The sequence below is a fragment of the Lissotriton helveticus genome, chromosome 6 (genome assembly GCF_964261635.1).
Source record: "Lissotriton helveticus chromosome 6, aLisHel1.1, whole genome shotgun sequence".
In the NCBI taxonomy this organism is placed as follows: Eukaryota; Metazoa; Chordata; class Amphibia; order Caudata; family Salamandridae; genus Lissotriton; species Lissotriton helveticus.
In genome coordinates this window covers 2,080,748,520-2,080,774,501 of record NC_136067.1, presented here as the reverse complement: position 1 = coordinate 2,080,774,501, position 25,982 = coordinate 2,080,748,520, and the positions used below count along the sequence as shown (strand labels likewise).

The following is a 25,982-nucleotide window of genomic DNA, read 5'->3' as shown; positions in this document are numbered from 1 at the left end:
TTAAAGAAAAATATTGAAACTATTTGAGTAGAGAGAGAGGGAACTGAACCTGTAGCTAATCTAGTTAATGGTGTTCCAACAAAAAGTCGGAAGAAATGGCAAGAGTTTGTAGATGTCACCATAGTTATATCTCATAAAAAACAATATTTATTGTAAAATGTATATCTGGAAGAACAAGAACTATTTCGAGGAGATGATAGCGAAATTTCATCAAGCCAAATCAAGAAAATTGGACATCTCCAGGAGTGAAGAAATTTATGAACATTATATGTACATCCTTTACATTCAAAATAAGTGATTGGAAATACTATTTAATTATTCCAAATGAAGAAAGCGAAGGGAACCCCTATGAGTGTTTGCAAAAGAAGTTTAGAAGCCCGTCGTTTTCCACAGCTCTTCCTTACTGGAAAAGGTGGACGATATGATGAACAACCTTTGCAGATTCCAGCTTCTGAATATCGTACAACAAGATTGTACACAGAAGATCCAAGATTTCGACAATGTTTTATATATATATTTCATCTTTTGCTTGAACGTGACTTGTCTGGACTTTCCTATGCAGTGAACCACATATTAAAAACAGGAGTTCATCTTACACATGTTTCTGCAAAGGAATTCATGGACAAAGTACAATAAAGAGACTATCATTTCGAATCTCAGTTGATTAATTTGATGGCATATCAACGTGGTACTAATGAGTATTGGTATCGTCATCACAGACAACTTAAATGTATGTTAAGAAACATAGGAACTCCTGCGTGGTTTGCTATGCTAAAATGTGCTGAATACGCATGGGATGATTTACTATTATTTTAATCATAGGTTTCAAGCTATGATGTCTTTTATCTGCAATAAAAATTACCCACCTCTTGGAGAAGTTATTGATTTCTTTTGGAGAAAGGAGTACCAAGTCGAAGGTGCTCTTCATATACATATGGCCCTAAATTTGGAACCTGATTCTGATGAAGACTATGTTACCTGTGCTATTCCAAAAACAGGAGGAGAAAATCCCTTAAGACAACAAGTTTTATGGTTTCAAAGTCATTGATGTGGGAAATATTGTCAAAGGCAAACGTTTGAACAAAATGTCATTTCAGATTCCCAAAACCAGTATTTCTAAAGGAAGAGTCAACAGTTTCATGTCAGCAGTGAGGCATACTATAACTCGAAAATCTCCAAAGAATGCTTATGATATAAAAAGATGTGAAGATTCAATGTATATTAATGATTACAATTCAGTGATTTTGATGATGTGGAATGCAAATATGGATATCCAGTATGTTGCAGATAATTCAATTGCTGTTGCTTGCTATACATCATACATAACAACATCTGAGAAGACAGAGTTGAAAGAAATTTGGGAATACATTTCACAAGAGAAGACTCTTAGTAACAAATTGTACAGCTTTAGTTTAAAGATGCTTTCTCATCGAGATATTGGATCGTATAAATGTTCGGATTGGTTGACATCTGCAAGTTTATATTCAAAGTCAAGACGAATCATTTGGATAAGTCTAGGGCTTGCTGCAATGTCTAGCATTAAGTGAACCGGAAAGCACAGCTATTGTTAAAACAAACATGTTGTATACGTCCTCTCCTCAAAGAAGTCCACGCCTGGAAAACATATGTCTCAATGAAGTACTGCAATACTACAACTTTAAGAGAAATGTTACAGAAAATATAAATGAAGAAAAATATGCAGTAATTGGATATGATGGGTGTTGTGTAAAACACGCCAAATTAAATCTTATTAATCACCGGAAACTCAGTTGTGATACTGCAGATAAATGGGAATTTTTCTATTTAACACTTCTGCAACTCTTCAAGCCATGGCATACTGAAATGGAATTACATAGAGATTTTGACTGCTATGAAGATTCTTTTAATGCAAAAAGATAGCATTGAATGCACAGTTTTTCCAAATTATCTATAAATGTCGAATGAAAAGATTGAAAAAGAAACTACTATTGCAGCTGAAATTGCTAGAGACTGTTCTCAAGTTAGTCAACGTTCTGCTCCACTGAGTCAAGATCCACTAGGGCAACCAATTCTTGAAAATGAAGCAGCAATAGCCATAAGTGAAGTAGAAATAGCAATTCAACAAGCACAACAGGATATTATGGAGCTGGGAAACTTGTAAGAACAACTAAATATTGAATAGATAGAAATATATCAGCAAGTTACACAACAGATAGAGCATGGCTTACTTCATGAAAAGAAAAGAATCCAACTGCACTTCATTTATACCTATTCAAATGTATATCAGTGGTCATGCTGGTACAGGAAAAAGTTTCTTATTAAAGTCTTGACCAGTTCTCTACAGAAAACCACTGAATCATATTTATCTTGTGTTGTAACTGCTCTAACTGGGTTAGCAGCACACAACATTAAAGGGATTACACTACATTGTTTACTGATGCTACCAGTTAAGCATGAAAATAAGTTGGAATATCACAAGCTATCTGGAGAAGCTTGTTATGAAGTTTCAAGAGTACTAAAGAAAATGAAAGTTCAGATTATTGATGAGATCAGCATGGTCGCAAACTTAATGCTTGCCTTTGTATATTTAAGAATGCAGCAGATGTTTAAAACAGATTATGATTTTTTATTTGGAGGAACACATGTAATTGTATTCAGCAACCTACTACAACTTACTCCTGTAAATGGTTCATTGCTCAACAAATACTCTTCTCTCTCTCACGGCAGACACCACTGACTCCTGCGAATACCTTGCTCTTTTTCCTCTGGGATTTCAACCTGCACTGGAACGACCCTAAGAATCCCCACGTCAACCCCATCAAAGATCTCCTAACCAATCAAGCCCTGACTCAAGTTTGCTCTCTGCCAACTCATTCAAAAGGTGCCACCCTGGACTGGATCCTTGCCAAGGAATCTTCAGTTCAGCTTATCTCCATTGACCAATGTGACTGGTCTGACCACCACGCATTGCCTTCCTTTTACCCGGGACCCACCAGACAAAGGCACCGCAACCGGTGATTAAGAAACGCTGGATCAGAGACACCAAGTACCTTAACCACATGAAACTGGAGGCTCGCTGGAAATGTGACCTCCCACCCAATCCGCACATAAATACGGCCAGTGACCTAAACGATCATTACTCAGCGACTATATCGAACATTCTGGATGAACTTGCCCCACTAAAACTAAAAAGAATACAAATCAAAGATAGAAACCCCTGGTTCTCTGGACCCCTCAACATGGAGAGGAGATCCCTCAGGCAATCTGAAAGAACTTGGAGGCAGCACCCCTCTGCTGCGCATCTAAAACTTTGCCGCCAGGCAAGAAACTCCTATAAACTCCTATAACAAGAACATCTTCAATTCAAAGAAAGTGTACTTCAGATCGGAACTGGGGAATGCCACGAATAGACCACACAAGCTCTTTGAACTGGTCAAACACCAATCAAATAAACTGGCTAAAACACCGAAAGAAGCTCCCCTTCTTCGCTGATAAAATCACTACTTTAGGAAATTAACTCAGTATTGCTACATCTTCTCAACCCCTTCCTGACCAGCCCCCCCCCCCTTTCCACGCCACTCCGTCTGGCCTCTCCTAAAAGCCAAGCACGTTGGACCGATTTCAAATACTATGACAAAGACTCAGTCCCTAAAATCCTCCCCACCTTAATCCTGAATAATCACTTTAATGACCCTCTACCTTCCAACTGCCTCGCTGCTGCCTTCCAATCCATTGTCCCTAGCTGGACTGCAATTATCAACACCTCCCTCCAGCAAGGATCGATTCCAGATGCTATGGATCCTGCCTCCCCTGACAACTTCAGACCTATCTCCAACATACCTCTATTAGCCAAAGTGTTCGAGAAGTGTGTACAACAGCAACTAAGTCAACACATCAATAACTTCCACCTACTTGACGATTTCCAATTTGGAATCAGACCGGGGCACAGCACTGAAACTACTATGCTCCACATTGTGGACGATGCCCTCCAAGCCCTATACCAAGGCAAAACCTGCCTTCTTATCCTCCTAGATCTTTCCTTGGCTTTCGACATGGTCAACCATGAAAATCTACTCGAACACCTAAAACTTAGGATGGGTTTGGATGGCTCTGTTTTAGAATGGTTTAGGTACTTCCTCCACAACCCATCACAGAGATTCTTAATGAACGGCAAACTATCATCTCCCACCCCAGTCACAGTTGGAGTCCCTCAAGTTCAACCCTGTCACCCCGCCCTCTTTAATATTTACCTAGAGACGCTTACCGAAGTTCTTCGCACCGCTAACATCTCCTACCATATCTACGTGGACGACACCCAACTATACATTAAAATCTCTTCGCTCGAGGAGATCCTCTTCCTGAATGAGGCCCTGAAGCTGACCCTCCAATGGCTCGCCTCTAACCAACTCAAACCCAATGCAAAGAAAACTGAATTCCTCCTAATCTCCCCTGCAAAAGCCAACCCTGACATTCAGACGTGGATCATGGCCGTCACAGCCCTAAACTGCCCGCCGACCATCGTGGACTCAGCCAAATCCCTAGATATAATTCTCGACAGCAACCTGAACAAGCGGGACCACATCAACTCAATGGCCAAGTCAGCCAGGTTCCATCTGAGCTACCTAAGGAAGCTGAAACCATTCATCGATGCTCCCAACCTAAAAATGCCAGTCCAAGCACTAGTCATTTCTAGGCTGGAATATGGCTGTTCCACCCTCTCCGGTTTACCAAAGCTCTCACTTGAACCCTTAAAAGTGTGCCTCAATGCTGCGGCCGCTAGTCTACTTACTGGCCCCAGGAAATTTGACCATATCTCTCCACATCTGAAAGCTTTAAATTGGCTCCCCCTCGAGGCCAGAATACAGCTGAAGCTGGCATGCATCACACACAAGGCTCTATACACAAACTCCCCTGCTTTTCTGGCACAGAAAGCTGGAAGAAACAGAAACTCTCGGTCCGATAGATACCTCTTGCTCCAACCTGCCCGTTTCCGGAAATAAAAACTAAAATCGGGTTTTTTCCAGGGCCCCACCAGGAATTTGAAAATACCTCCGACCCGCCATTAGAAGAATCCCTTCTTTGACACACTTCAAAAAGGAGGCCAAAACTTTCCTTATTGGTAAATTCCTCATCTAAACTCCGCTGTTGACCACTTCGGTTGTGGCCTGACTATTCTAAGACTGTCGCCTTTGTCGCAGTTCACCTATGCACACCCCCAAGATTCGGTGGGGTTTTTATGGTCTCTAACTGTTAACGTAACCCTCTACTTGTGTTTCCATTACTCCAAATGGGTCCAGAAGCATACCGGCACAGGAAGACTGTTGTAAACAAATAAAGATTCATCAGACGTCTTGAAGTAGTCTTGGGAAGATTTATTGCAGTACAGAATAACATAACAGAAGAGATCTGGATCCCAGAGTAATGAGGACACCACAGTTCAATGGAGTCTCGCTGGCTTCCTCCACCAGTTGCCCTTATAAGCTGGCTTGTGAGGAGTTTGTCAGGAGAAGAACGAGGAGATGGGGCAAGTGCAGACATGGAAGTATAATGTAGTGAATTTCATAGTGACCTTATCCGGAATGCCGTAAGGGATAGCGTTCTATTAGAAATGCTTATGAGGATACCAGCCGAATATGGAGAGCTGGAAATCCCATATTTCTACTTCTTACCATGGCACCAAACTGGAATAAATGGCCCTGTGCCAGCGCCTGTTCGCTGTGATAATAGACGTGGGTCCAAGTACAGAACAACATCAAAGGCTTTCTGGTTCAAAACAATTAATGCCATTGATGTCCTTCAGCAGTGGCACATTTGAGCCCTGCCTTTTCAACATGCATGTGGCTGGCCTTTTTTGTGGATGATGGGGATCCCATCTCCCGGTTTGTTGGTGCAGTCTCTGCTTGTGATCTTGCAGCTGTTGGGTGTTGCCCTGATGAAGCGAGGAGCAGATGCGGGTGTGAGGCAGGTCTGGATGAGGAATACAAAGTTGAGGGTGAGGGTGGTGATGAGAATCCAGATCTCTGTGATGTTTTTGTAAAGATAATGCATCAGATATTCCAGTATCAGGACCTGACTTCTAGTCTGTGAGGTAAGAACTGGGAAACAGGAAGGTGACTCTTGTCATTGACAATAAAGAAGTTGTAATACTGTTTACCAAATTGTCAGCTAATACCAGCTGGGTCCTGCGGCTGCTGAGACACTCATGCTTCATGCACAGCACATATTTGGTCCTGATACTGCAATATCTGAAGCACTATCTCACTTTGAGTGCTTATTTCTTTTGTATACTGCTGTACATATATGCCTTTTTGTTTGTTCTCTTCTGTAAACCTTGTAAAGCACTCTGATACCCTCATGGGTCAAGTTTGTGCGCTATAAAACACCTAAATAAATACATAAATATAGTAAAAGGGCAACCAGTTTTTAAAACACTTGTCCATGAAGATACTAGGAAATATTTGGGAAGTATTGGAAATGTCAACATTTGGTCTAATTTTGAATATAAAGAACTTATTAAGAATATGCGACAAGCAAGTGATGAACATTATGGAAACATACTTCAAGATATAAGAATTAGGGTTTTGGCAAAACATGGTAAAGAAGCTTTACAAAGTCGGCTACTTACAAACTTGTTTCTGAATGAAAATGTTGGTCCTGAAATAATGAACAAAAAAATTGGAGAGAAGAAGTCTATAATTTGCTAATGCTAACACTGCAAGAGTGTTCTTACATTCAATCGAGAACTTTTGAAGCTAGGAAAACAAATAATGGAAATGGAAGCCATTCATAAAATAGAACACAAGAGAATTACTATTATTCTCTCAGAAAAATTAAAATCAAAATTGGATTTTAATTTTTCCTGTGATTAAGCAACTCCTGTGCCATGCATGGTAACAGCTAAAGACGTCTGTGAGGTTGTCCTGGTTCTCAATGAGTAAAAAACGAAATTATAGCACATATACAGCATATTATTTTTCTTCAATATTTGAATAACGACTTACTACACCTAAGATCTTCACATTCGCTTTAGGCCCTGATAAAGTCCACACCAGTTGGACGAAACACGTTGGCTGTTTGGCTGCTGCTTTTAATAAATAAGAAGAATAAAGATCAACTTTTTTAATCTCCACAGTGGATGGACTTATTTCTTCTCTTTGGTGGTGTACTTCACAGTTGTCTTCAAAGCAGAAAAGTTGTCAACATTACTTATAGAAAGTTTTGGACAATATGTAATTTTAATGCTACAATGTTGTAGAGCAGATGGAAGAAAATTGGAAACCAAAATTTAAAAAGTTGTGGCTAGTCAAGTGTCAGTTTTTCAGGAGCAGAAATGTTTCTATCTTTTTAGTTAGCCTTAGGGAGCAAAAAGCAGCCACATTTATTTTATTTACTTGGTCCTCAAAATACAGTTCTTTGTCTTTCAAGAAGCCTACATTTCTTACTTTATTTGAGGGTTCGGGTAGTAAGTCTAGCTCAGATGGCCACCAGTCCGGTGTCCAAAAAGAAGGATTATTGCTGAAAATGACAACTTCAGTTTTTTGGGCGTTCAGTTTGAGGCAGTTGCAATCCATCCAATTTCTCACCTTGCTCATATATGAGCTGAAAGCCGCACCCAAATAGCTTTCTGGGTTTGCCAGTGACACCACAATTTGGGTGTCTTTGGCATACGAGGCCAGAGATAAGCCTTACTTTTTAATGATGGAAGCAAGTGATGTCACAGAAAGATTAAATAGGGTTGGGCTTAATGCCGAGCTTTAGGGAACTCCACAAGGCAAGGAAAAAGACCTTGAAACAAACTGATCAATTTTCACATTAGTTTGTCTATTTGCCAGGAAGGATTGCAGGAGATCAAAAGCTGTTCCCTCTATCACCTGCCCATGCATATGGTCAGCCAAGATCTTATGGCTGACTGTATCAAAGGATGCGGAAAGATCCAGCAGGATCAATGCAGCTGTCCCCCTATCAAGTAATTTTTGTATGTCCTCTGTTACTATCACCAGACCTGATTTTGTGCCGTGGTATTTTCTAAAACCATGTTGTGTGTCATCTAGTAAAGAGTGTACTTCTAAGTTGGCTCATTACTTTTTCTACCAGCTTGGCGGCAAAAGGAAGTCTTGATATTGGTCAGTAGTTGTTTGGGTAGTTGTCAAAAAGGCTCTCTATCAGTACTGAAGGTCTATAGCTTAGCTGTCAGTTTGTAGTGAAGCCAGGGTGCTCTTGTTAAGGGTAAACATGGATTTGGCAAGCAAGATGTTGCCTTGCTGCTAGTCTGAGGGCTGTGAGGAGTGACGGAAATGCAACTGGCACTGATGACTGATGAAAGAGGAAAATGTTGCTGAGGAGTGTTTTGTGCAGGAAGGTTCTTCCTGCACAAAACAATCCTGCTTATAATGCAGGCACCCTTGCAACCAGGGTACAAGGGTACCTGCATTGGTGCCAGGCAGCAATGTGTTTGCCAGTGCTGGGAAATGACAGGGATGTACCGTACTATGTTAAGTATGGAGCATTCCTGCCTTTTCTCTATGTTGCAGCTAGGCAAGGTGACTTGCTGCGCTGCATGATTTGTAAAAAAAAATATGCCCCTGAATTCAGATATCATTCTTACAAGATTGTTTTATTGCATTTTATTTTATTAAAATCTATACCAAAGTCTCCATTGCAGTGATTTCACTTCTATATGAGCTTCAAAGGAACATCACTGAGATATCTTCAGAGCTGTTACCCAAAATGATTTATGTACTTCTGTCTAGATTCTTTATAATTTGAAATTATTTGCAAGGGAAATACAAGTGGCGGAACATAGCCCAGATAAAAATACAAAAATGCGTCTTATTTAAAAAAAATTGAAATTGCTTCTTTTAACTGCTAATACCTAACTACGTATTTGTTTCTCGAAGGACTTTCAAATTGATTTATCCAAGATCAGAAACTAGAAATCATCTGAATATCCCAAGTTAATCAGCCAGATGGAACTGTTCCTCATGACCCATTAACAAGACTTCTGTCTCCTGAGCCTGAAATGGTATTGTCCATACGTGACACAACTTGTCAAAACCGAAGACCAGAAGATTCCACTTTGACTCTATAACAGCAAATCATCTTGGCTGGCTGGGGGCTAAGGAAAATATTAGAGTGTAGTATGTAATCCCATTTGTCTTCCTGGAACAGGCTCACAAGGGGCCTCGGACATAATTTTTAATGCAATTGTGCTGTCTGAAGAGTACACACTAGCTTAACAAACGTGTGTAGGTGCATGGGCAACAGACAACACTAATCAAAAACATTGGTAGGTGATCCATTTTCCATGTTTGTAAGCTGTGGTACCCATGACTGACTCAAAGACCTGAGGAGTCACAGCATGGTGTATTAATGACATGTTTATTCCCAATTCAGATTCAGCTGAAATCCAATTGGAAGTACAAATGCTATGATACAATCTGCACCTTCAGGTTTCATATCAGACACATGTTGTCTACTAAGAGCATAACAAAAGGAGAAAAGTGGCCATAATGAGGAGAAATATTGAGGAAAAAGGTAGACCAGCTCTGTTTTCCATAGATAATAATCCAAGAGTTGAAGGTCATAATGTATATGGTAACACTACAGCTAGAAACTATCCTACCCTACCTTGTCAGAATTTCTGTGAGCAATATTGCTGCATCATTCATACAGCAGAAATTGTAATGAGCCCCTAACTATAGGCACTAGCGCAGGGATGTGAAATATCATGAAAGTCTAATCTATAATTGTAAGTTCCTTCGTACTAACCATGAAGCTTTTCAATGTACTGTTGGACTCCTAAACTACAATAACAATAGGAGTTGGAAAATCATTTGCTCATGTATTGTTCATTTTGAGAGATGCTGTATTACTATAAAATTCACCAGTGCAAAATGATTCATTTGTATTTACTTTGCAGCACAAAACTCATTTTGTGCAGGACAGTTGCCATGTTTGCAAAAAATCAAGCTTGAAGCTACTATGCAATACATTCTGTCACATAGGTTTTCCATGGGTGGAACATGTGAAGTCTCACACAACCATCCAGGAACTTCAATCCAAATCTTCCTCTACTAAAATTAGGAGCAAGTTAATTATAAAAAAAAACATGTTGTCTCCTTGAAGTAGGTGCAATGTTGGAGAAAAGTTTTTGTACTAGGTATACTAAATGTGCATATGTGCTATACTCTACACCACACATACGAAGTGGGAAATGGTTAATCATTGTTAAATAAAGCCTAGTATTTGTACTGGTAGAGTACCCTTCAACATCAAAACCTATACCTGAGTTCGTTTGCACCTTTACACTCTGGTGAAATGGAGTTTGCTTCACGACAAGACACCTTAAAGGGTGCCAGAAGTAGGGGAAAGATCAACAGTGCCATATCTTAGTGGATATCCACTGTTCCTCACCCTCCCTTTCCCAAAACACAGTGCTGCAACTTTGTTTCTGTGCTTCAATGCATGGATACTTAGTAAATCCTCCCCTAGTTTCCTTCCTATCGACAATATTTGTTGTTTTTAAATGTTTCTCAGTAGCTCTTGCCACAATGTTTTCTAATAGGCACACTATTTTGTCACTTACCCAATGACTACTCTGTTTTCTTCAGTGTGATAATTTACCTCGAGCATTAGACAGATACTCAATGACAAATGTGTCCCTGTGCAAGTTTCTTCAGAGACATCTTCACATCCTTGTTTCTCAGGCTGTAGATCATGGGGTTCAGCATTGGCGGTGTCACGGTGTAAAAGACAGAGATCATTTTATCCTGATTAGAAGAGTCTTTTGATACAGGTTTCATGTACATGAAGATGGCAGTTCCATAGAATATAGTAACAACAATGAGATGAGATGCACAAGTGGAGAAGGCTTTTTGTCTACCTGCAGAGGAGGGGATTCTCAAGATGGTGACAATGATACGCACATAGGACAACATGGTGAAGAAGCTTGGGAGCAGCAGCACAAAGATCCCAACAGAAAATATCACCATCTCTGTAGCAAATGTGTCCACACATGCCATCTTGATGAGAGTTGTTGCCTCACAAAAAAAATGGTTGATCACATAGGATCCACATAAAGGCAACTGAAGTGTAAAGATGGTGTCCAGGAGTGACATGACACTACCACTTATCCAGCAGCAAGACGCCAAAGTAATACACACTGACGAGCTCATTATGACTGTATAACGCAAAGGAAATAAGATGGCGACATATCGATCATATGCCATGACTGCAAGGAGCAGACATTCAGTACAGCCCAGTAGCAGATAAGTGTACATCTGAGCTGCACAACCAGTAAAGCTGATAGTCCTCGTGGTAAGGAGTTGGACCAACATGTTAGGGACAGTCACTGATGAGTAGCAGATATCCAAGAAGGAGAGGTTTACCAAGAAGAAGTACATAGGAGTATGAAGTCGTGCATCACACACACAAGCTGTAACCAAGATAATGTTTCCAGCTGCAGTCACCAAGTACATCACTAAGAAAAACACAAAAAGTACAATCTCCACATCAGGGTCCTCAGATAGGCCCAGCAGCAGGAACTCTGCTAGTGAGCTTCCATTTGTCTCCGCAATTGAATCCCGTGTCTGCCTTTCTCTTATCTGTAGGAAAAGTAAAACACATCCATGGTAAGTGTATTGCATATAAAGGTGCTGTGCGGCCTAGAGACTTACTCTGCATAAGACCTTTGTCCTCTGGAAAACTCATCCCTGTCTTAAAAGCTGAAATGCACAAATGTCACATCCTGAACACCATGTTACCTTTACACAAAATGACTAACAATCAGGCAAATTACATTTTATTCTTTAGCATGCAATTACCTATTCTCTGTGCTTTTGCATTTTTCTTTCTCCCTTCATAGATAGTTGTTGTACATAAATAGGTGCCAACTTAGGGTTTGAACAGAAACGTAGTTTTTTTCTTTGGGCTGTACCTTTTAGAAGCAGGTATGTCTTGAGCAGGTTGTACAGTGCTTTACATACTGTGCGATGAAGAGGATTTTGTGACCAAGCACCTTTTCTCCCACTGCATTGTGCACTGATTTCCAGTTGTCATAAGATGTGAAATATCCTCGTTTCTCTTTAATATCTTCCTAGAATTGATCATACAACACCGTGCCAGGTCCTTCAGCCATACCTGTTCGAATTGCACAGCTATCTCCATGACCACTGAGCCCTAAAGAGCTGAATGCTAAACATTCATCTGAATAGTTCTACCTAAAAAAATAATATCAGAGCTCGTTGAAATTGAGAGTATCCCCATCATATGATAACCTCCCCAACAAAGTTGGCGGACCTCCAATCACATCAGATGAAGTAAGACACTTTAGAATGTTTATTGCTCTTACTGTTCTTCGTTCACAGACATCAAAAACAGATATACCAGAAGTGCCTTCTTATCCAGGCAAACTCTACAAAGGATTGTCAGACATCCAGGATTTCCAAAGACGTTCTAGGAGAACATCACCTAGATTCTGTCACAAACTGGACTTTGGAAATGGTCTTCACTTGATAGCAGGTCTCTACCTAGATCTGAGATTAGTGAGAATACAGAATGCATCTTCCAGCCAATCACTGCTCCACTATATGCACAACTCTTTCACTTTTGTCTTTCAAGTGCTTATGGCTATTTAGGTCACATTCAAGGTGATTGGTATAGCAAATAGGATTATCCATGGCAATACATCATACTGTTTCCAAGTGAGGCTTCAGTAATGCACACAGAACACAGATTCCTACACTGGCAATCCTTACTGTTACTGTTAATCACACCATTGTTTGAAACATATATCCATGGAACTTTACTCTCTGCTCTTGCAGTGAATGTCTTGATCTTGGACTCGGCAACAATAGGAAAAGTCTAAAATCAACTAAAATTCAGTAAGGCAAAAATGATCGGACTGTTCCTCACACATTACAGTCCCTAGAGAAAAACAGTACTAGACCTTACCAAATCCTTGAAGATGAACCAGTCATGCTGTAAGATCTTAGTACTATAGGTGGTATATTCCACTAGTCCTCCTCCTATTGCATAATCTTAATGCAGCATGCTCAACTTAATTTAATGTTAACTACTATGTGCTGGTTTTCTGACTCTTATTGTGCCCTGGGACATGGTAATTACGTATAATTACACTCGTAACTGACAGTCCCTCATCTATAATGAGGAATGTAGGTTTAGAGACCCAGTAGAATTAAATGACCTAAGTGTGCTCTACTGTGCTGCTTGTTGTCATGTTAAAGTTAGCCCTGCTTTCAGGCTGCTTTTACATTAAATGTATATGGATTTAAATGTAAAGGTACTTCCAAAGTCTTACATATAATTCACCACTAAGATCTCCCCTCATCTCCCCAGGGGTAGGGTGCCTTGTAACTATAAGCAGGGACTTTATAAAATATGCTTTATAAGCCCTGTTGAGGGGAAAACTGTCAATGTTATTTTCCTCATTGTAGAAAACTAGCTCCATAGGCTAAGATGGGAATATATAGTATATATATTGAGGGAGCTAGGAATGTCACTCAAGGATTTAAATTAAGAATTAGAATAAATCCAACAACTTGCCATTGTTAGATTTGATCTAACTATTACAGAAAATAAGCTATAGAACCTTCTTTTCGGTGAACCAACATCTAGCCGCTTAACTACCCTCTCGTGATTGCCAGCCTCTGCCAGACTGAAACTTAGCTGTCTTAATGAGGTGTGAAGTGTCCTCCTAGAGAGGAGTTCATGTGTGTTGAGAATTGCAGCTGCAGGTAGGAAGTGGCTGGGGTAGCCAAACTTGTCTTTAAAGTGAAAGGGTTACTCCCACATCTTTTCCCCCTACCCACACAGGACCCCTGTAATTCGATTAATGAAGGGTCTGGGAGGGAATAACCTTGGCCACACCAATAGGTTGGCCTAGCTTGATCTAACCTCCGAGGATGGAGTTTCTTCATTTTGGATTTTCGATAACGGTGCATTCTGGGTTGAGAAAACACAACACTTCAGGGGAAGTGGTCATACCCCTGGGTGACACTCTGCATCCAATTAGTAGGTGGTTCTCCCCTGCTTAACTCCCAGGAACACTGCTTAAATATGGAAGAGCTGCATGAAAACTCACATGTGCTGGCAGAAACTAAGTAGAAAACGGAAAGTTGAAAAAGAAAATAAATATAGGGTGAAAGGCTGCCAGCATGTGAAAACAGATGAGAGAAATATAAACATTCACTGCAGCCAGCACGAGGCCAAGTATTAACTGGTGATAATGGCTCTTTCAAAGATGGAATTTCTTATGTTGCTTGAACTATGGAGCAAAAGCAATCGATTTTAATTTTAACGCTCTACAGGTGTTTGCCAAAATAACATCAGTATAACTTCCATGGCAACACCCGTGGAGTGGGTGTAAGTGAGGAGAAGTATTTGATGCATTTTATGGGTGATAAAGGCTGAATTAACAGCTGAAATTCAGTTTTTACAAGTACAGGCTTTGAAACAAAGGTATCATCACAGAGATTCGAGTGCAAGCTTCCTCTAGATGCAGTGAGGGATGTTTTGTAATTTAATGAGGCGCTTGTGGTACCACCTTGACCTTTGCCACCGGTGATTAGGAAGCACTTCAGGAATTCCACAAACCTTGGATGCAGATGATAGCACTGGAGAGCCCCTAAGCACTACATCAGACTATTGGAGGATGGATGGGAAGATGGTGGTGACTTTTACTCTGCAAAAAGCCCTTTTTTTTAAAAATCAGAACCAGGCACAGCTTGAGGTATATGCCGAGCAGTGGATTTCTGGAATCCTGCCAGCATCTTTTTTCGAAGTTGAAGTTAAAGTTCTATCTTTGCTTAATATCGATAACAAGATGAGCGTTACACACTGATGTTAGAAACGGTGCAATTAGAGAAACATGTTTATATTTGTACATTGCTCTAAGGTGTGATTTAGTGTGGTTGGCAGCAGTCATTTAAAAGGACATTTGTTGTGTACTTACCAGCAAAGTTGAAAAAGAAAATAAAAATATGGTGAAGGCTGCCAGCAAGTGAAAAAAGACGAGTGAAATGTAAACATTCATGATATATATATATATATATATATATATTACCTACTGGCGGTCGCCAGTAGGTAGTTATAGTTAGGATTGATTTCCATAGGGAAATCGCAACATTCTATTTGGAATAACTTTGGCGCCGGTTGAGGAATCAGCCTGAATTTTTCAGCAAAGGCTCTCCGCTCCTTACCTGAAAGTTTGGGGGGCATTCGTCAAGCGGGGGCCGAGATAAAAGGGGGGTCCCAAAACATAGTTTCCCCATGTTAATTTCCATAGGGTGGTCTGTCGCACTTTTAGCTGGAACGGCTGAATGGATTTTCACCAAACTTGGCAAAATTGTAGGGACTCGTAGCCCGATGTGCCTTTGCTATGTCTCAAGATATGTGCTCCAGAGGATTTTGAGTAATTTAGATTCAAAAAAATTTATATATCTAGAGCCGCGCCCCAGTACGCGTACCGGGGAGCACCCCGGGCGCGCCAAGCGACTTGCGCACGGCTAGCTGATTGGTTCTCGGGTGTCTGTAAACATTCGAACAGTCCGCAGCGGCCGCCATCTTGTGCCTCGTTAGGATTGAGACACAAGAGGTGGCAAAAATCAAAGGGGGAAATGAGCAAAAGGGGGCAGGGTACACCCCCCCTGACCCCCTAGGTTTGATGTGGGGGCCATAAAAGGGTCCCGCGGGGCGAAACATTATTATTATTTTTTTCGATTTTCGCGGGGGGAGCGCCCGGTACGCGCACCGGGGAGCGTACCGGGGAGCGTACTTTGGTGAAAAATAGTGAAAATAATAGTGTAAAATAAACATTTTGAGTGATTACAGGTAGGGTAGCTCTGAAAAGAGCTTTTGGGTTCTGTGGCTGTTTTAGGTACCTACAAGTACGTTCCACCAACACCCACACGCACACAACCCCACACTCCCACACCCACACACTCCCCACAGACACCTCACACACGCACACCTCCACCCACACCCAAACACCCCACACCCCCACACCGACACCTTACACATCCACACCCACAACCACACATCCCACACACCCAGACACACACACACACCTCACCCCCCAACACACACACACACACACACAGATACCTCACAGACACACCTCACACATCCCACACACCTCCCCCCCACACACACGCACACCTCACAGACACATCCACACATCCCACACATACACACACATCCTACACACATACCCCCCACACCCACACACACCCCACACACACCTCACACACCCACACTTCCACCTACACCCAAACACCCCACACACCCACACCTTACACACCCACATCCCCACCCACACCCACATACCCCACACACATATACACCTCATCCCCCAGACACACACACACACACATACACACCTCACAGACACACCCCGCACACCCCCACACATGGGGAAAACTCAGTGAAACACTAAAATAATAATTTAAAGTGCTTAGAGGTAGGGTATCTCTGAATAGAGTTGTTGTGTTGTGTGGGTGATTTAAGTACCAACATGTAGGTACCAATGCAGAGTCTTAAATTCAATGTACACCGTTTACTCTGTAGATAATGTGCATGTTGTTATAGAAGTTATTGTGGTATATAGAATCCGTACCATAGTCTGTCAGGAAAGCATAAAGAACATGGAGGCAGGAGATGAAAAAGAGATGTCAAATATACATTGGAGATAATATAGTGGGAGAAAGGAAGTATCTATGAGCAAAATTACTATGTAAAACAAAAAAGTTGCACAGTATACTATAAGTCTGACTTTACATTATAATCAATTTGGTAGTAGTTTAAGAATTACATATAAAAATGAATAATGTCTCAAACAATTTTAGAATTATTAAATATAAATTTATTTTTGAGATTCATTTTCAAAATTTGATAGAACGTCTAACATTTGACTGTCCGAAATGTCCTCTTTTTGCGTGAACATAACTTCCAACATTTGACTGTCAGAAACGTCCTCATATTGAATTAACAAATCCACAGATTCTACACATTGTAGAAGTTCATGGTCCTGTGAATCATCCATGAATTCCAAGTCAATGGGTTCAATGATTTCCTCATTGTTCATCTCTAGGACAATTTCAAAGGAAACGTTCTGTTCTCCTTCCATTTTTGTGCTGAAATTTGCATTAAAAAAAATCAGTAGAAATATGGCACTGTTGGGTTTAAGTTCAGACAGGTAGATTTGATTTTTTAACAGTGAAGTTAACTTTAGGCAATGTATGGTAACAGGCAGGAAGTAGAAATATAAAAAAGTGCCTGTGAAGAAACGTAAGTAAATTCATAATTATAGCAGAGAAGCCTAAGTCAATCCATAAATATAACAGAGGAGCCTATCTCTATCTATAACTATAGCAGAGGAACAGTAAATAACTATCAGAAAACGTTTTAAAAAAATAACTTAAAGTGCCCCTTACAAATTATCAACTTACTTTACAGAGAGGTGAAGAAGACAAAATGCGAAAATCCTTTCAAGATGTACCTCAGGTAGTTGTAGTCAAAATGGCTGTGTTTCCCTCTCATTTTTCATTTATATTCATGTACATAACCAATCAAATGTCAGGAAAAAAAATAGAAAATGAAAGTAACATTTTAATTGGTTGTCAATTCTAACACTTCAGATGTGTTTTTGTGAAGTAATTTACCTCAGGGTATTTAGAGAGGTCTACAGGCTAAATGGCTCAATGGAATTCCATCGAATTTGGGAAAATGGTAGGGATTGGTATGTAGTATGAGCTATTCTATATTTGGTGAAAGTGTCTCCAGTGGTTTTTATGTAAATTAACTTTTAATATTTTTTTAGAGCGCTTCCCGGTGCGCGCCACGGTACGCGTACCGGCAGTGCTACGGCAGTCCTCCATTTTGTTTTCTGTAGATTTAAGACAGAAAATGGAGGACAAACAACGTTGGGAATGGGTATAAGGGGGCATCGTAGGCACTCCTTGACCCTCTATGTTTTGTGAGGGGGTCTTAGGAGGCTCAAATAGGCAAAAAAAACACAAAGAAAAATAATTTTTCACGGGGGAGCGCCCGGTACGCGCACCGGGAAGCGTACCGGGGAACGTACTATGGAGAAAAATAGTGAAAAAAGTTAGAAAAAGATAATCATTTGGAGTGATCAGAGATAGGGTAGCCCTGAAAAGGGCTTTTGGGTTCTGTGGCTGATTTAGGTACCTACAAGTAGGTACCAATGCACAGTCTTAAATTCAGGAGGAATATTCTATTCCCCTCATCTGAGAAGTGCACACCATCTCCTCTGTAGATATCTTGCATGTTGTAACGCAAGTTGTTGTTGTATATTGAACCCATTCCATAGTCTCTCATGTAAGCAGAAACAGATTTATTCACATGGTTCCGTGCTTTCTCAAATTGTGGACAAAATTGATTGGACCACTTCCATTTCTGTCTTTGGCATATATCGGAATATACCAAGGCAGTTTGAGGAAAAAGTGCCATCAATTGATCAAAGGTGTCCTTTAAAAGCATTTCCAGACCTACCCCAGTCAAAGTGCCCATGTCATTTGCTCTACAGTGCACAATTAAAAGGTCAGGGTGTGGCAAATGCAAAAAGGTTTTCACCAATGGTATCAATTGGTGACATTTCAATCCTCTCTGGCCAATCCATTTAATCTCCACATTTGGTAAGCTGCATACCTTTGAGCCCAGTGGATATAGCTATGTCCAATAATCCAGACAGAATACATGGTGAGAGGAGATTCTGATGCAGTCAGATGAAGTGTGGAAAAGAAATGGCAGTTGGAACAATAGGAGTTTGCGAAAAAAAAACTGTGGAGTTTTAGTGCTCTTGAATCACAAGCAATGATTGGTAGAATGAGAAGCAAAGCTTTTTCCCATGTACGAAATTTATTGGGATTTAATAACGAAACCCATGGATAGGAAACTGTTTTTTCAAATGAGGGCTGGCTCTCTACCTTTACGTAATTTAACTGCAAAATGGAGAGATGGATGCCCAGCTATATTCCCAGTTTGTGGGGAAGGAAAGGAAACGTTGGGTCACTTTTTGTTTTCTTGTTATGCATATACTGTTCCCAGACGTGTTTGGTTGGCTCCCATGTGTAGAAATCTGGGTACTAAAAGTAGCATGGTAGCTCTACGCATAGTAAAATCTACCTCCTTAAATTGGATTACAATAGCGACCGCGAAGTTTTTGGGGTGGGCGTGGGTAATTAGGCAGAGATTGCTAGTAGGGTAACTACTCTCTGCTTAGTTGAACAGTGATTGCTAGATTATCTACTCTCTGTTCCCCATGCGAGGTGTCTTATCTGTTTTAATCAGTTTTTTATTATATGAACTTTGCACTTGGATTATATATACTGGATGAAATGAATTTTAATTGCCTTTTTAACATGTATTGTGCTTAAGTCATATTCGATTCTGTAATTTAATTGTATTTTTATTATGTGTTTGTTTGTTTGCTTTTATGAGTAATACTCGAATAAAGCACTTTTGAATTGAATTGAGATAGCTGAAATCTGAAAGTTAGGGTGCATGGTTGTGTTCTGTGTAAGAAGTAATTTGAATGGTTAAAAAAAAGTCATTTAAAGAAACCTTGCACCAGATAAGCTGGTGTATTCGCAGGTCAAACATCCTTGCAGAGGTGATTTGCAACATTGTAGAATAAACTTTTAACCCTGGGAGCTCAGTGAGGAGGGAGTTGCTATGGTAACAGGTAGAAAGGGCTGAGGGGGGGAAGGGTGTTGGTTTGAAAATACAGAGGGAAGAGATTTAATTGGTTACCATGAGCAATATGTGTGTAGAATTAGAGGTTTTCTGTACCTTTATGGTTTGCAGTGCCTGGAGAACATACCTTTTGCTCTGCTAAAGAAATATTGGTGTGTGTATCTGACACTGTTCTGAATCTCCTAAAATATTTGTAAAGGTGAGTTATGATTCATTTAATATACATAGAGACTTTTATACTCTATGGAGAAGATTTGGAAGCAAATTGTGGTTTTTTAATGTTGCTTTGTGTCATGCTTTTTGATAATGCTTGGTAAAAAGTGTTTACTGCATAGAGTAATTGTATTTTGTAAAATTGTAAAGTTTTAGTCGTGACATGGAGTGCTTGTACATAGGACCTGTGCAGTGTTTTTTAAAAGTGATGTCAAAAACGATTTTGAGAAAAATGAATGGCTTTTACATTTTTAAAAGGAATAAAGAATGTGTGCATGTTTAAAGAAATACATTTGACTCTTTACAATGATGTTACCTGTGTTAAATCAGTGTAGGAAGCATATTGAGTTTGTTTGCATAGAGGAATTGTATTTTGTAAAATTGTGAAGCTCCATGTGAAAGCTTTTGCCTCAGTCTTATCCCTGGTTTTTACATTTTTGAGTATAATGTGGCGCAGAGGTTTAAAAAGTGACGCATCTAACTACATACGTCACTTTTTAAATATGGTGCAAAAAGGTACATGTTTGGGCTTTCCTGGGGAGCGTAGGTGGTGAGGCTTGTATCTAAGAGTGTAGTGGATTAGGCTCCATGAAGCCTATCCCCGTCTGCATTCTTAGACACAGGTGCCAATTTGACTCTTTATAATGATGTTACCTGTGTTAACTCAGTGTAGGCAGCATATTGAGTTTGTTTGCATAGAGGAATTGTATTTTGTAAAATTGTGAAGCTCCATGTGAAAGCGTTTGCCTCAGTCTTATCCCTGCTGTGAGGCTGATTTTTGTACATAGGATCTGTGCTACTTTGTGGAAAATGAATGGTTTTTACATTTTTGATTATAATGTGGCGCAGAGGTTTAAAAAGTGACGCATCTAACCACATGTGTTACTTTTTAAATATGGTGCAAAAAGGTACATGTTTGGGCTTTCCTGGGGAGCGTAGGATGTGAGGATTGTGTCTAAGAGTGCAGTGGACTAGGCTTCATGAGGCCTATCCCCAACTGCACTCTTAGACACAGGTGTCAATTTGACTCTTTACAATGATGTTACCTGTGTTAACTCAGTGTAGGCAGCATATTGAGTTTGTTTGCATAGAGGAATTGTATTTTGTAAAATTGTGAAGCTCCATGTGAAAGCGTTTGCCTCAGTCTTATCCCTGCTGTGAGGCAGATGTTTGTACATAGGATCTGTGCTATTTTGGGGAAAATGAATGGTTTTTACATCTTTGAGTATATTGTGACGTAGAGGTTTAAAAAGTGACGCATCTACCTACATGCGTCACTTTTTAAATATGGTGCAAAAAGGTACATGTTTGGGCTTTCCTGGGGAGCGTAGGTGGTGAGGATTGTGTCTAAGAGTGCAGTGGACTAAGCTTCATGAAGCCTATCCCCGTTTGCATTCTTAGACACAGGTGTCAATTTGACTCTTTACAATGATGTTACCTGTGTTAACTCAGTGTAGGAAGCATATTGAGTTTGTTTGCATAGAGGAATTGTATTTTGTAAAATTGCGAAGCTGCATGTGAAAGCGTTTGCCCCAGTCTTATCCCTGCTGTGAGGCAGATGCTTGTACATAGGATCTGTGCTATTTTGGGGAAAATGAATGGTTTTTACATCTTTGAGTATATTGTGGCACAGAGGTTTAAAAAGTGACACATCTAACTACATGCGTCACTTTTTAAATATGGTGCAAAAAGGTACATGTTTGGGCTTTCCTGGGGAGCGTAGGATGTGAGGCTTGTGTCTAAGAGTGCAGTGGACTAGGCTTCATGAGGCCTATCCCCGACTGCACTCTTAGACACAGGTGTCAATTTGACTCTTTACAATGATGTTACCTGTGTTAACTCAGTGTAGGCAGCATATTGAGTTTGTTTGCATAGAGGAATTGTATTTTGTAAAATTGTGAAACTCCATGTGAAAGCTTTTGCCTCAGTCTTATCCCTGCAGTGAGGCAGTTGTTTGTACATAGGATCTGTGCTATTTTGTGGAAAATGGATGGTTTTTACATTTTTGATTATAATGTGGCGCAGAGGTTTAAAAAGTGACGCATCTAACCACATGTGTTACTTTTTAAATATGGTGCAAAAAGGTACATGTTTGGGCTTTCCTGGGGAGCGTAGGATGTGAGGCTTGTGTCTAAGAGTGCAGTGGACTAGGCTTCATGAGGCCTATCCCCGCCTGCACTCTAAGACACAGGTGTCAATTTGACTCTTTACAATGATGTTACCTGTGTTAACTCAGTGTAGGCAGCATATTGAGTTTGTTTGCATAGAAGAATTGTATTTTGTAAAATTGTGAAGCTTCATGTGAAAGCTTTTGCCTCAGTCTTATCCCTGCTGTGAGGCAGATGTTTGTCCATAGGATCTGTGCTATTTTGGGGAAAATGAATGGTTTTTACATCTTTGAGTATATTGTGGCGTAGAGGTTTAAATAGTGATGCATCTAACTACATGCGTCACTTTTTAAATATGGTGCAAAAAGGTACATGTTTGGGCTTTCCTGGGGAGCGTAGGATGTGAGGCTTGTGTCTAAGAGTGCAGTGGACTAGGCTCCATGAAGCCTATCCCCGTCTGCACTCTTAGACACAGGTGTCAATTTGACTCTTTATAATGATGTTACCTGTGTCAACTCAGTGTAGGCAGCATATTGAGTTTGTTTGCATAGAGGAATTGTATTTTGTAAAATTGTGAAGCTCCATGTGAAAGCGTTTGCCTCAGTCTTATCCCTGCTGTGAGGCAGATGCTTGTACATAGGATCTGTGCTGTGTTTCCTAAATGTGATGTCAAAAACGATTTTGGGGAAAATTAATGGTTTTTACATCTTTGAGTATATTGTGGCGCAGAGGTTTAAAAAGTGACGCACTTAACTACATGCGTCACTTTTTAAATATGGTGCAAAAAGGTACATGTTTGGGCTTTCCTGGGGAGTGTAGGATGTGAGGCTTGTATCTAAGAGTGCAGTGGACTAGGCTCCATGAAGCCTATCCCCGACTGCACTCTTAGACACAGGTGTCAATTTGACTCTTTACAATGATGTTACCTGTGTTAACTCAGTGTAGGCAGCATATTGAGTTTGTTTGCATAGAGGAATTGTATTTTGTAAAATTGTGAAGGTCCATGTGAAAGCGTTTGCCTCAGTCTTATCCCTGCTGTGAGGCAGGTGCAAGATTTTGATGTAACAGTGTCCTAAAAGTGACGCAGTGAAATCTCATAGATTTTACTGCGTCAATATTACGAGGCTTTTTGTGGAGAAATGACCCCTCTCTGTACATTACACTTGACAGAGGTATAATGTGGTGCAAAAGGTTTAAAAAATGACGCATCTACCTACATGCGTTACTTTTTAAATATGGTGCAACAAGGCACATGTTTTATGACACCAATGCATCACAAAAAGTGACGCTTCAGTAGCGCAAAACTGACGCATGGCTTTATAAATGAGGATCAATTATGTCATCTGTGTTACCTGAGATTAGGAAGTAGATTGTGCAGAGGAGGTGAGACATGTCCAGAGGGACAGAGGAGGTGAGGTTTATGATCAAGACTGTAGTGGGAGAGAGGCCTTTCTAGGGAAGCAAAGGTGGTGAAGCCTGTGTATAAGAGTGCAGTGGACTTATACACAGGTCTCATCTTCTTTGTACTTGTTGACAGAGCTGTCTTCCACTATACTCTTCGATATAGGCCTCACCTTTTGTGCACTCCTGGAGAATCCTCACCTGATCTGTAACCCTGAATAGATTGTTTGCTTTTTGTCATTGCTTTGTTGTTTGGTAATAGTGGTCTATAATGTGCTATTTTTTTCTTTAACACAGATAGAAATCGTTATTTCAAGAGTAAGCAAAGATGCCCACAAGGGAAAAAAACAATGTAACCGGGAAAAATCAAAAACAGCAACGGAATTACAGCACTCTTCCACAACAAATACTTCAAAAAGCAGGAACCAAGCTCCTGGTAAGACAACTAAGTCTTTTATACACAACATATGTACTTAAAAAAAAAATGATGGACAGCATATAGAAATAGAAAATGAGGGAGTAAAATTGAAAAGGAAGGAGAGAACTTCAAAGAATCCTAAAACTGGAGCAGGAGAGAATAATATGTATAGGAATAGAAGGCAGAATCAGTTTAGAGACATTCGTAAACAAATGTTTTGCAATAGGGTGGTTTTAAATTTGTTAAAAAACATTAGGAAAGGTAAACAGAGAGCTGCTTTTTATAAGATAAAGAAAACTGTAGAGAAGATTGTTGATCAGGCTTTTGAAGTTAAGAAAAAATTATTTATTTTAATAATCAATAGAATTAGGACACTTAACAAGACAATTGATGTTTTCAAATCAAACAGTAGATGGAAAAGAGTAATTAATCGGACTAATTTTTGTAAAGTTTTTTCAGGAGAATGGATGCACAGTTCAAGTTGTGAGCCATTTTTTAATGAGGAGAGTTACTTCCAGGAGAATGATTTAGTGCATGCAGTTGACACCACTGGTCGAGCGTATGAAGTGAAAGACGGTTGTCCGATTGAAAAAGAGAAACTTGTGCCTAGAGAACCAGAAGAGGTGTTAACTGATGAAGTTTTAGGGAGACTTACTAAGGGTCAAGTGTACACTTGGAAGTGTAGTCGTATTTGTAGTGTGCGACAGGAATCAATTAATTTGTTTTGTAATTTCTTACGTACATATAGTAAGAAAAGTCTAAAGCAGAAAGTGAAGTTGTTGCAAGACTTAGATCCTTGCAGAGTGAGAGAAATCACAGGTTTGCAAGGCCATTCACTGGCTTGTCTTTCTAGAAAAGTCTGTCAGAGTGTTTTTCATCATTTTAGGATGTTAGCAGTGCATCATGCCAAAATGAGGAAATTAGTGAGAATGTTGTATTATGCAAAAAGTCCAGCACTTAAGCTCAAACAATTAAACAGTGCTCTTTTGCATGGAACTGAATCAGATGTGAAGAAGATTTGTGAAGAAATTGAGATTTGTTATTTTGGTGAAAAAGAGGACAGTGTAGAAATTGAGACAGCAATTCAAGGTAATGTGGAAGACAATGTACAGATTTCAAATACAGAAAAGTTTGAGCAGGAAATTAGCAGGTTTAAGGTGAAATCAAGTGAAAGGCCAAATTTTACTTGTGTGTGTTGTCGACGAAGTCATTATAAGCATCAAACTAGATTAGTTGATTTATACGTAAAAAGTGAAAAGATGAATAAATATGAGTGGAAAGATTTTGCAACTTATTTGTGGGTGGAGAATTGTTTTGATTTGAGTTCTGATCAGCGTATTTGTAAATATTGTTATGATAAATTAAATCAAAACAGAATGCCTGCTAGAGCTGTTAATAATAATCTGGAGTTGGTAGACATTCCCCGTGAATTGATGGATTTAAATACATGTGAGTCTATTTTGATTCAATGTGTCCACCCTTTTCAGGCAATTGTTCGCATGGAGCCTAAGATAGGGAAATTGCCTCCTACGGATTTGCAGAGAGGATTAAAGGGAAGAGTTGTTTATTTGCCCCTAGATTTAAAAAAAAAAATTGATACCATTGGTATAGAAAAAGTAGAAGAGGAACCTTTAGTTATTCTAGTTAATGGGGTTCCAACAAAGAGTAAAAAAATCTGGCAAGATTTAGTGGATGTTAGGAAAGTCAAAAAGGCAACGTTGTATTTAGTCAAAAACAATGAGTATTACAAACATGTTTATGTTGCAGCAGAGGAAACAGCTGCAGATGAAGACAGTGATTGTTCAGGCGGCCAAATTGAAAAAGTTGATGTCTCTAGAAGTGAAGAAATATATGAACATTATACTGTTCATCCTTTGCATTCCAAAGAAGTAATGGGGAATGCAATTGAATTGTTTCAAATGAAAGCAGCAAAAGGAAGTCCCGTTAGTGTATGGGAAGAAAGTTTGGAAGCTCGTTGTTTTCCACAGCTATTTCCAACAGGTTGAGGTGGACGATATGACGATCGACCACTTCAAATTCCTGCATCTGAATATCGAACTGTAAGATTATATGCTGAAGATCCAAGGTTTCGTCAATGCATTCCCTATTTGTTTCATCTACTGTATGAA

The 25,982-nt window shown here is 39.9% G+C and overlaps 1 protein-coding gene across 3 annotated transcripts in view; it reads right to left on the bottom strand.

The window, feature by feature from the left end:
• Positions 1–5,350: 5,350 nt before the first annotated feature.
• Positions 5,351–25,982, bottom strand: part of LOC144764020 (olfactory receptor 2D3-like) — a 143,138-nt gene continuing 122,506 nt past the window's right edge. For all 3 annotated transcript variants that reach the window (XM_078650151.1, XM_078650150.1, XM_078650152.1), the window contains one exon: positions 5,351–11,582. In XM_078650151.1, coding sequence (XP_078506277.1) covers positions 10,623–11,456 — 834 coding nt within the window. In that variant the 5' untranslated portion in view covers positions 11,457–11,582 and the 3' untranslated portion in view covers positions 5,351–10,622. The remainder of the gene's footprint in view (positions 11,583–25,982) is intronic.